Here is a 12,162-nt window from a genome sequence, read left to right as displayed (position 1 = left end):
AGAAACAAATCTAATATATAAATGATTTTGTGCAAATTAGTCATTTCAACTTTCCTCTTTACTCTGGCCATTCTCATTGAGTATGTTAATTGAACTTTCCAATATAGAACAAGATGGGAGGGAGGTGTCTGACAGTGTTAAATGAGGGCCATTTGATCATGTGTGATGATTGTGTGAACAGTCTGGGGCAAAAACTAGAGAGGAAAGAGACTTGGCTTACAGGCCACGTATGCATCCCATGTCATAGTATGTTTAAATTCTCAATAAATACAAAATCATTTCTCTATTGATTGAGACATAACTATGTCTGTCTGGGTCTGTCTGTTCTATTCTGTGTTTACCAGATACACAAGTCCCCCATCTGGCCCTGCCGCTGTCATTGACGTGAATCCGTGCAATCACCTGTTGTCAACACCGTCAGCAGCAAAGTCCCATGTCCACTCCAGCAGCATCGCAACATGAACCATCCTCTCTTGTCTTGTGGAGAAATAACACATATTTGTAATTTCTCTACATTGTGTAATTCTCTTGTGTTATTCATTAACATTAATAGCATTCAACACTGAGCAGAAAATCAGTAGTAGCTACACTTACATACTCTCTCATACCATCCCATTTAGTATGAATGCCAACCTATGCCTGTAGGTCATCTTTCTAGACAGGGGGCTGTAAATAGTGTGTGTGTGTTGTGTGTGCCTAAGAAGCCAGTATACTATCTGTGCAACGGACCATACAAATATGGATGGGGACAAGCCGAGCATTAGTCATTGGAAAAGCAGTGTTTTTGAAAGAATGGCAGCTTCAGGCTTCAGAAAGCTTTTGTAGATAATCACGCTGGCTGTTTGTCCACACAATTAATAGAAAAGAATAGAATACAACTTTATTGTCCATTGGTTAGAACATAGAACATTTTCTGCCTTTATCAACACCCCCAGATACATACAAACACATTGAGAGATACAGGGTCAGCAGCAGTGCAACATCACTGTGTGGAGAGCAATTGTGGGGGGTCAAGTGCTTTACTCATGGGCACAATGGCAGGAGATGGTGGTACATGGGATCAGAGACCAGCAGCCATCCGAGTATGATTTCAGTTCCATTCTCATTTCTGTGTTGCCCTGCCTGGGGCTTGAACCTGAAACCTTCTGGCTGCTGGACAGCCTCTCCAACCTCTAGGGCTTAAAAGCTACTGCTGCCGATTGACCATATGTTGTGTCTATAATATCTATAATTATAAATTGTGATATCAGTCATTTAAATGCTCCATACTCTTGTGGATTAACTACATCCTGGTTCACTCCTATAACGCAGTAATATGGGATTTACATCAGCTAGAGATAACACAAAGATACATTTGTTGTATAATGTTTATCGATTTGTAGGGTCTAGCACGATGTCAGTTACATGAGTTAACACTTACCGCATGATATTGAAGAAAAATACATTTTTGGTTGCTTTGGGGAGGCGATGGAGTGTGTAGCATATGGGTGTGGGTGAGGTGTGACATACGACATAAGCATCGCCAGAGACAGACCATCCGAGAGACTGCACTGGGCGTTTGCAAAGCTGTCCATCAGTGCACTACGCAATTGCGCAATAAGCGGATGTTGTGCGAGCAGTGGCAATAAATAAATAGTTAGAAACTTAGTGCAGCCACACGTGCAGGGGTGTGTCTGTTTGTAATCACCCGTCCCTGGAGACACTGGGTTCAGCACATCGAGGATACTTGGATGCCCCTTCTTGCGACTCTCCATAGTGAGCCGGCTGTATCGTTACATGGAGACACGAGAAGGACAACGAAGAATAACCGTGGAACTGTGTCGGATGTTTGCTTGTTGGACCTCGTAGTTCCAGCACGATGCTATATGTAATTTGTTTCAGAAGCTGGACGGTGGATACAATTGTCAAAAGTGCGGATATCTGAGCGGGACGCACGCACAATGCACATTGCGGACATGGCTGTCTCTGTGTTTGTAGTAGTGATCATCGCCGTCTCGTTTCTGTCCAACGTGGTGGTACTGATCTGCTTTCTGTACAACCAGGAGATTCGAAAGCAGGTGCCCGGGTTGTTTATCCTCAACCTAACCGTCTGCAACCTGTTGCTCACCGTGTCCAATATGCCTCTAACTCTGGTCGGACTTATCAACAAAGGAAACACTGGAGGCAGCGGGTTCTGTCAAACTGTGGGTTTCCTGGACACTTTTCTCACCACCAACTCAATGCTCAGTATGGGGGCTTTGAGCATCGATCGATGGGTGGCAGTGGTTTTTCCGCTGAGCTACCACTCCAGAATACGACACCGGGACGCAGTGATAGGGCTTGGATACACGTGGATGCACTCGCTCTCGTTCTCCACGGTGGCCACTTGCTCTTCCTGGGTTGGGTACCATCACCTTTACGCATCATGTACGCTCTGCAATGCGAGAGCAAGCGGCTCCCGGACGCAGTTTATCATCTACACTGTGGTTTTACACTCTCTCACTTTTCTCTTGACCTTAATCGTGTTGTGTGTAACGTACCTGAAAGTTCTGAAAGTTGCGCGGTTTCACTGTAAACGCATCGACGTGATCACTATGCAGACCTTATTGCTGCTTGTGGATATTCACCCGAGGTAAGCCGTTGAGCCTAGTCTGAGTCATTTGCTTTTGACATTTTTTCAGATTATCCCACGAATTGTAATTGCAAAATTCCCAAAGCGACTTCAGTGGAGTTAGGATTGATTTCAGCACCACCGTTTTGGTCCAATGTTAAAGGTCTCAGATCTCAGCCCCCTTTATCAAAACTAAAATGACACAAATATATTCCTAACCAAGAGCTCTTCACATACAGATCAAAACCATTATAAATTGTGACCATTATAAAACTAGATTTTCCTGTGTTTTATATACATTCCCACCCTATCAGGTTGGAATAATACTGTGAAAATATGAAAATGATAATAAGAGCTGTTTGAAAAGGCGCGTGAAATTTCAGCCTGTCATGGTGGGATGGAGTTTTGGCCTACCTCCCCCTCCCAACTCTGACCACTCCCAGACAGTCCTAGCTAAATTCTTGTTTGAGAAATTGCTATTTTTGTTTATTTTTGACCATGTACATTGAAAACAATCACATTAAGGTACTTAATTGTTACCCAGAAATTATTTGATATTGAGCTAAAAACGACTGCATTGGACCTGTATGGTTTACTGCATTTGATTATCCCTTTTCAATCACCTCCACATTACATAACTCAAATAGTTAAACTAGCCTCAAATAGGTAAATTGATGCCATCTCACTGTCACTTTCTCTGTTATCTGTCTTTCTTCTTTCTCAGAGCCGTGGTCAATTCCTTGTGATTAGCGATCAATTAAACAATAAGTATTGACCTGGAATTGGACTTGATTTACATAATGAATGTGTTACAGTTTCGATATCTTGAACAATCCATTGGCATTGACCTGAGGATGTGCTCTGATACTGTCCATAGAAGCATGCTGTTTTCTCCATCACCCTTCATTCCACTCGAGAGGCCATGTTTGAGGCTGTGCTCCTGGGTCGTCCCCTGGGTTGATAACGGTCCCCTCTGTCCTTTGGTAGTGTGCGCCAGCGATGCCTGGATGAGCAGAGACAGCGGAGGCAGAGAGCCACCAAGAAGATCATCACATTCATTGGAACGTTTGTGGTGTGCTTCGCCCCTTACGTCATCACGAGGTGAGCAGTGGTTCAAATCTATCCTCAACACCCCTATGCATGTGGGATGGTGTTATATTGTGGGATTGGCTGCTGCGAACTGCGTTGACACCAATTCCCCAATGAGACCAACGAAAGTTGTCTCCTTCCTGTGCAAATGGCTTGTGCTTTAGCCCACTGGGTAGAAAGATTGAATTTGCAATGTGGACGATGGGTTTTGTGTTAATGAATTTCAATCCAGTCTACAGTGGACCATAATCAATTTCTACAACCCCATCTTATTATGTTCTATCGATCCATATCTAAATCACTAACCAATCAGCTTGAGGGTGATTATGTTGTAACCCTTTTTCTTCATGAGTTTTAGGATGAAACCCCAGGGAAGGGAGAAAGAGTGTAAGAGAAAGATAATCTGTAAGAGAGTTAGCACGGGTGGACATGTCATTATGAGTGAGTCAGAGACCATGACGATACTTCTCATTACACCTGCTGCCTATTGTAAAAGTGCAGCTTCAACCCTTCAGAAGGGGATAGAACATAACCGTGGAGATGGAGATCACATCAGGGGCTATAATTATAGTGAGATCCACATTGTGAATTTGATAGCTGCTGTAAATCACAAGACCACTGACCTGAGCTCATCATTCTGAGAATAAGCCTTGTCCTTGTGAAACGCCTCCATACACTTACCTGGTAAGGACAGTGAGACAAACAAGAGCAACTCCACATCCCCTAACATTCACTATCGAATCAGAGCCATGGCATTTTGAAGCAAAATGTTGACATTTCTGAAAGCTTATTAAAGACTTTCCACAGGACATTAGCTTTTTTGACATCTGTGTTGTTTTTTCACTCTATGAAACAGTCCTTTTAAGCTATCCACTGTTCATAATATAACTTATCTCTCTGTGCTTGTCGTGGCAGAATCTTCGAGCTCTTCACGCTAGGACAGATAAACCCTCACTGGGGTGTCTTGTCTAAGTGTTTGGCCTACAGCAAGGCAGCCTGCGACCCTTTTGTCTACTCACTGCTTCGGAACCAGTACAGGAAGACATGCAGCGACCTGACCAACAAGATCCTGAAGAGAAGTTCCTTTAACTCCTCCTCCCGCATGGTGGAGAACGGCAGGGCCAACGACACCATAAACATCAAACCCAGCCATTGACTATGGCAAGATGGAGACATTGAGGTACTTACATACAGTTGAAGTCGGAAGTTTACATACACTTAGGTTGGAGTCATTAAAACTGATTTTTCAACCACTACACACATTTCTTGTTAACAAACTATTGTTTTGGCAAGTATGTTAGGACAACTACTTTGTGCATGACACAAGTAATTTTTCCAACAATTGTTTACAGACAGATTATTTCAGTCATAATTCACTGTATCACAATTCCAGTGGGTCAGAAGTTTACATACACTAAGTTGACTGTGCCTTTAAACAGCTTGGAAAATTCCAGAAAATAATGTCATGGCTTTAGAAGCTTCTGATAGGCTAATTGACATAATTTGAGTCAATTGGAGGTGTACCTGTGGATGTATTTCAAGGACTACCTTCAAACTCAGCGCCTCTTTGCTTGACATCATGGGAAAATCAAAAGAAATCAGCCAAGACCTCAGAAAAAAGATTGTAGACCTCCACAAGTCTGGTTCATCCTTGGGAGCAATTTCCAAATACTTGAAGGTACCATGTTCATCTGTACAAACAATAGTACGCAAGTATAAACACCATGGGACCACGCAGCCATCATACCGCTCAGGAAGGAGACGCGTTCTGTCTCCTAGAGATGAACGTACTTTGGTGCGAAAAGCGCAAATCAATCCCAGAACAACAGCAAAGGACCTTGTGAAGATGCTGGAAGAAACAGGTACTACCATATCTATATCCACAGTAAAACGAGTCCTATATTGACATAACCTGAAAGGCCGCTCAGCAAGGAAGAATCCACTGCTCCAAAACCGCCATAAAAAATCCAGACTACGGTTTGCAACTGAACATGGGGACAAAGATCATACTTTTTGGAGAAATGTCCTCTGGTCTGATGAAACAAGAATAGAACTGTTTGGCCATAATGACAATCGTTATGTTTTGAGGAAAAGGGGGGAGGCTTGCAAGCCGAAGAACACCATCCCAACCGTGAAGGACGGGGGTGGCAGCATCATGTTGTGGGGTGCTTTGCTACAGGATGGACAGGTGCACTTCACAAAATAGATGGCATCATGAGGAATGCAAAATTATGTGAATATATTGAGGCATCCTCTCAAGACATCAGCCAGGAAGTTAAAGCTTGGTCGAAATGGGTCTTCCAAATGGACAATGACCCCAAGCAACTTCCAAAGTTGTGGCAAAATGGCTTAAGGACAACAAAGTCAAGGTATTGGAGTGGCCATCACAAAGCCCTGACCTCAAACCTATAGAAAATTTGTGGCAGAACTGGAAAAAGCATGTGCGAGCAAGGAGGCCAACAAACCTGACTCAGCTACACCAGCTATGTCAAGAGGAATGGGCCAAAATTCCCCCGACTTATTGTGGAAGCTTGTGGGAGGCTTCACCCGAAACATTTGACCCAAGTTAAACAATTTAAAGGCAATGCTACCAAATAGTAATTGAGTGTATGTAAACTTCTGACCCACTGGAAATGTGATGAAAGAAAGAAAAGCTGAAATAAATCATTATCTCTACTATTATTCTGACATTTCACATTCTTAATATAACGTGGTGATCCTAACTGACCTAAGACAGGGAATTTTTACTACGCTTAAATGTCAGGAATTGTGAATAACTGAGTTTAAATGTATTTGGCTAAGCTGTATGTAAACTTCCGACTTCAACTGTACCTAAGTAGTGAGCCATGGTTGGAGAGTGGAGAGAGTTGAAAAAACCTGAGAAGAGATTGTTGCTTTGTATCGATTTCGTACTTTCGCAGTTTTGAGCAGGGTTAAGTGTTGCTCTGTTGTCTCATGGTGTGACATGAGTGAGAAAACATGATGTCCTTAATTGACGGAGAGTCATGTGGGTCATGAATTACTGTTGCTAAGCCAGTGAGTCACTCGTAGTTCATTAAAGTTAAATGGTTTCATTCCAACCGAGTGGTTTTGATGGAGTGATTTCTTGTTGTAGCATGTATGACTTCAGATAAGACAAATTAGATTTTGACATATGTTGCTGCTCATTAGTGTAGCAACATCGCCAGGATTCACTGTTCCTGGGCCCAATGAGTTGGTGTGCAAGGTAGCATGCCCTGACTATGACTCGCATAGCTAAGATGATGTAGCTGCATGGGCAAAATTCTACACAATTGAGTGCCTTTCAAACGCGTTATTATATCACTGTAAAAGGGATAACATGTCTCTGTATCACTATCACCTAGGTGTAGTAACATCTGGATGGATAACTATGGGAATATAAAGCATTTGAGATTATTTTTTGTTGGTATGATACCTTGTGCTGCAAAAGTGTATACAGTGACTCGGCGACATAGTTGTGTACAGATGTAGGGTCTTAATTTGATCACTGTTTTGTTGCTGAGACTGTTCCTGCTGAGCAGGAAATGCAAACTTTTAGTGTATTCAAGGTTTAAAAAGGATTCTAAAGTTTGTAATTTCCACAAAAATTTCAGAATGGATTTGCTGTAACAAAAAATGTACCAACCCATACAAAAAATGGCCATTAATTATAATCCACGTCATATTTAACATTTCCTGTTGCTGCAGGATTGTTTTCCTGCTGTAGCAAACTGGCTCAAATTTAAGACCCTACATCTGTATGATGGTAGTGTATGGTAAGCTGATGATGTGGCGTTATCAAACTGTTTCTTGAATATTATTAAATTGTATTATCACATCATGCAGAAAACTGGATAATTTTGTATTTGAATGTGATAGTATAGCCATTATATCTATACTGTATAATGCATTTTTAAACATTCTATTTTTGCTCTACATTACTAACACCCACAGTATTACCACTTCATCTATAGAGGAGTCACCTGAGCGGTCTGTAGATTACATTTTCACTTGTAAAGTTAATGAATTGTGGTGATGTTGGCAACCAAGGTAAAGTGTATTACTTTCATTTCCTTTGAGTGTTTGATGCCCTAGACAGATGAAAATGTATATTTATTTTGTTAAAAGCAGTGTTCAATTTTGCTAAATACATTTGTGACTTTATTGAAATAAATGCTGTGCATTTCAAAAGGGAAAATGCTTCACTCAAGTTATTTGGTTGTATGCATAATGCCTTTGGAGGTTTCATACTGTCCAGTAGTTCTTATTAGTTGTTGTGACATGATAGTCAACTCTATTTCACACTTTTCATCATTGGCCATTGCAGTCATACAAAATAAGCTAAGGAGACTATTTTTATTGTAGCTCAATACATGTTACTGGTGAAGAAGTAGTGCCAACTACTAGTCTTGTCTTTGATTAAGTGACAAGGGTATGGTTTGAGAGCTGACATCTGTGTGCATTTCATTGCTATAACAAGACAGACCCTCACAATCTGCTAGCTCAAAATGTTGGCCATCTAGTAGTATGGATATCATAAAGAGTCATCCAGATATCCAGTCACATTCAATATCCAGGATCGTGATGTGGTATTATATGGCATGTTAAAGGTGTGAGGGTACCATTAAAAACTCGTTATGGCGTACAGACAATTGAACTTTACCCAATTGTGTCCTACTTTGAATGTTCAACAACAGTATATCTCAAAGGACAAATCTTTACATTGTAATACTACACTCACAGTCAGAAGTAAAAGACAATGTAGGAAGGATAATTTGTTTGAGGATTAATCGTTTAAAATACGTTACACCCACCTCTACCCTGCTGAAAGGATGACAGCGCAGCTACATTCTCTTACCCTGGGATTTCACAATAGAAACAGGTTGACAATTAAGGGCCATGGTAATTGCAGGGTTGTGAGGAAATAAGTGGAAAAAGAGGAAAGAGAACAGAGGAAAGGGGAAAGGGGGGGCATATCTCTAGAAGCGCTACAGTGAGCAGGCAGCTGTGACAGAGCCAAAGGATGATGGGTAATGACGGTCCATCGCCCTTCCCATCACCACCTCACAAAACGGTCTAAACTAACACAGAAATGAAAGTGAACTTCAAAAAGAGTAACACAGTATGAGTCATAATACCCATAGAACCTAGCAATCAAACAAGGAACTGGTTCCAATTGTTTTTCCACCATTCGTTTTACCCAGAGGGGATAAGGGCTGTGTTTCGTGTAGGCTTACCCTGGCATGACATTTTGATAACCGTGTAAATCTCTCTAGGACAAGGTGAATTTTATCAATATATCCGCCTGTATTTGCCCCTTGAAAATGAAATGCTAATTAGCTGCTAATGTGGCTATCATAAAGAACTACAAATGCCATAATGATCTGGACGAGACTGCCAAACAGAGGCAAAGGTAAGAATCTCTGGATTAACTATCCAATGTTAGCTAAATACAGTAATGAATAAATTGGCTACATTAATTTCAATTGACAATTCTGTGAACAGTCTTGTACAAGTTCTAAATTGACACAATACCTGTTAGCAAAGGTGTCAGCTAGAGATGACGTGCAGGAGCTTGCAGGGATTTGTAGTCTTGTATGATGTCTACTATGATGCTAATCAGCATTTTAGAATCTCAGAGTAAATAGAGCTAAATATATTAATAAAATTCCCCTTATCCGAGAGAGATTTACATGATTATCAAAACGTCACGCCAGGGCAAGCCTACATGAAACTCAGCCCTTGTTTTAAGTGTTTCTAAAATTCCCTATGGGAAAAATGAACCTTTTCCCTGTTTGCCTGCTAGGTTTTATGGTTATTATGATACCTCCACTGTGGGGCTCTATGGCGTTATTTCCCTTCCATTATCTCTATGGAGATGTTTCATACAGATGTAGGATCTTAATTTGATCACTCTGTTGTTGCAGGAAATTCTAACTTGTAGTGTATTCAAGGTTTGAAAAAGGTTCTAAAGTTTATAATTTCCACTTTAAAATTTCAGACTTGATTTGCAGTAACAAAAAAATGATCAACCCCTGCAAAAATTGTCCATTCATTATAATCCACATAATAATTCACATTTCTTGTTGCTTCATGATGTAGCAAACTGGCTCAAATTAAGATCCTACATCTGTATGTCATGAATCATAATGATACATTTTCACTGGAGCGTTGACAATTGAAAAGGTCACTGTAAAATCATCTGCTTCATTTTTAGACAGCAAGTTCTTCACCTGTCAGTATTCATTGTTAACACAATGGATCTGAGGGAAAGGTTCCCCAAAAAGTTCTGATCACACTTTCTGTGAACTATCTAATAGATTCTTAATGGGAGCCATTATAAGGAGAAATTAGTTTTCAATGCTTATAGCGGACAACAACTATGACTATTATGACAACTATACCTATTATGAAACCTGTATTAATAATAGCCCATACTTTATGGCTTTGAAAAGGAACGCTATATGAAACTATGAGCTGATATGAATGTCTGTGAGAAGTCTTAAAATGTACTTTAGGTTTATAAAGGGTTATATAAATACATTCACATGAATTCAGTACACATAGGCAGTTCATTGAAACTATGAGCAAAGTACCTGCCTCAACCCTTTGAGAGTCACGGAGTGGGCTTGAGATGGAAACAAACCTGCACCAGCCACGGTGAATACCTGCCCTGTGACTAAATTACAGAGCGTAGGTAGATAGAGAGATAACAAGTGGAGGAGCGAGGGAGAACAGATGAGTGAGGCGGCCGACTTCACACAACCCCACCTCGTGGGAAGGCCTAGCCTCATTAGGAGAAGTAAAAGTTAGCGCAGACAGGATAAGAACAGGCATCATCTATGGCAAGTACATAAGGCTGCTCAGGAGATTCAGACATTTTGGTTCTATCTTGTATATGTTCCCCACAAGCATTAGTCTTATGTTTATAGAATCAGGGTTGCTTATCGTGGACAATGATCTGTGGACAATGATAACATTGTGGCACAGTCCACCTTGCCTGACACTCAAACTGAATTCTTCCGCTGCTCTATGTTCGCTACAGTACATTCTTCAGTCTGAGACTGCCATCGTTGAAGTCGTTTGTGGTGACGTCAAAATTAGGGGTGTCATACAAAACAAAGTAATCAGCGATTGGATCATCTCTAAACAATCAGGGTATCAAACGCCGCTTTACCCATGCGTGTTCTGGCTCTGGCCCAATCCAAGGTTTCTGGAACCAATCAGAATGGTTAGAATGTGTTTACGTTCTAGAAATTGTCGGGGACGTACCTACTCATTGCGGAGACAAATGTACGTCCTTGGGTGTGGCGTAGCGTTTGACCAGAGCAAGGAGTTTGGCTAGCCAGGCAACAGTCCACCAGCCATATAATGTCAGCTGAGGGGTACAATGAGGCTAAAGCTCATCACAGTTGAGCATGTAAAAAAGAGCTGTGTGAGGCTCATTAAAGCACGCATGTTGGCCAGCATCACTGGTAAGATATTAGACCAATGCAGCTACAGTATCAACTAAATTGAGTTATGTCCCATTTGGTCTAGATAGATTTTAGCAAACTGGCTAAATTTTTGATGTTATTCCTGAACTCAGAAAAGGAATACTGTATTCTACCTGTGGGAGATAAAAACTATTATAATAATTGAAAGACCTCAACACAACCCATCCAGACAATCACAGATTCTATCTTATTGGTAATTCTCAGCCACATTGTTTCAATCCCTCAACATTTCTTTAGACTCCCAATGAAAATGACACGAGCCAAGCCATTTAAGATTCAGATTTTGTTTGATAAATCACCTAGATAGCAACTTTTCCAGTATGCAGACACTCCTTTAAAACAACAATGCTGACATTAGCGTGTGTGTGTTTTCAGGTATTCTGCCTGGGGTGGTTTGATCTTCTTCAGCTGTTGTCGATAACCTAGTGGCTGCTCTCTGTGAGTCATCATCATTTCAACTCCTCTCAGTAAGGCTGCCATAACCTTTCACTATCACAATGCCTTCCTGAGCTGCACATTGTTCAGGTTTCAAAGCAATAAAAGATGGGAGAACTTAACTCAAGTTGCCCTTTAAAAACAATTAAGGAGTGAAGTGGTCCAACCTGTATTCACCTTTCAATATAATTATTTCCGGACACCACCAGATAGATAAAGCATAATAATATAAACCCTGGGGAATATAGTGAGAGATAAGATTCAGTCTGTTACCTCAGTATTTTACAGTGCACCCTGGAAATATTTTTGTTCTCTTTCCTCGTTCCACAAAAACAAGCAACATAAAATAAACATTGCAGAAAAGTTGTCCTGATATCTTTTTGCCTTGAGACACACATTATTCAAAACTCTATCACCCACACAAACATACTGACATATGGGAAATGTTACTTTTCACAGTAACTGTAGTGACATTTGCTGCACCAAGAAGCAAAACATAGTATTACTGCTTTACATGGGTGAGTCAGAGCCAATGCTGAGTAATCCCCCCCG

At 40.9% G+C, this 12,162-nt stretch overlaps 1 protein-coding gene across 1 annotated transcript; it reads left to right on the top strand.

Moving 5' to 3' along the window:
* Positions 1 to 1,940: 1,940 nt before the first annotated feature.
* LOC111951722 (G-protein coupled receptor 26-like) lies at positions 1,941 to 5,464 on the top strand. Its single transcript, XM_023969928.2, has 3 exons — positions 1,941 to 2,611; positions 3,578 to 3,691; positions 4,595 to 5,464. Exons 1-3 carry the CDS (start codon positions 1,941 to 1,943, stop codon positions 4,833 to 4,835), a joined length of 1,026 nt encoding a protein of 341 aa, XP_023825696.1. The 3' UTR covers positions 4,836 to 5,464.
* Positions 5,465 to 12,162: the final 6,698 nt, after the last annotated feature.

This window comes from Salvelinus sp. IW2-2015, linkage group LG25 (genome assembly GCF_002910315.2).
Source record: "Salvelinus sp. IW2-2015 linkage group LG25, ASM291031v2, whole genome shotgun sequence".
NCBI classification, from domain to species: domain Eukaryota; kingdom Metazoa; phylum Chordata; class Actinopteri; order Salmoniformes; family Salmonidae; genus Salvelinus; species Salvelinus sp. IW2-2015.
The sequence above is the reverse complement of the archived record's forward strand: the minus strand, read 5'-3'. Positions and strand labels throughout refer to the sequence as shown.

Excerpts from the sequence above, each read along its gene's own strand:
- LOC111951722 (XM_023969928.2), top strand. The coding sequence starts at position 1,941 with ATGCACATTGCGGACATGGCTGTCTCTGTGTTTGTAGTAGTGATCATC. Across the intron at positions 2,612-3,577 it reads CTTGTGGATATTCACCCGAG|TGTGCGCCAGCGATGCCTGG; the intron begins GTAAGCCGTTGA and ends GTCCTTTGGTAG. Across the intron at positions 3,692-4,594 it reads GCCCCTTACGTCATCACGAG|AATCTTCGAGCTCTTCACGC; the intron begins GTGAGCAGTGGT and ends TTGTCGTGGCAG.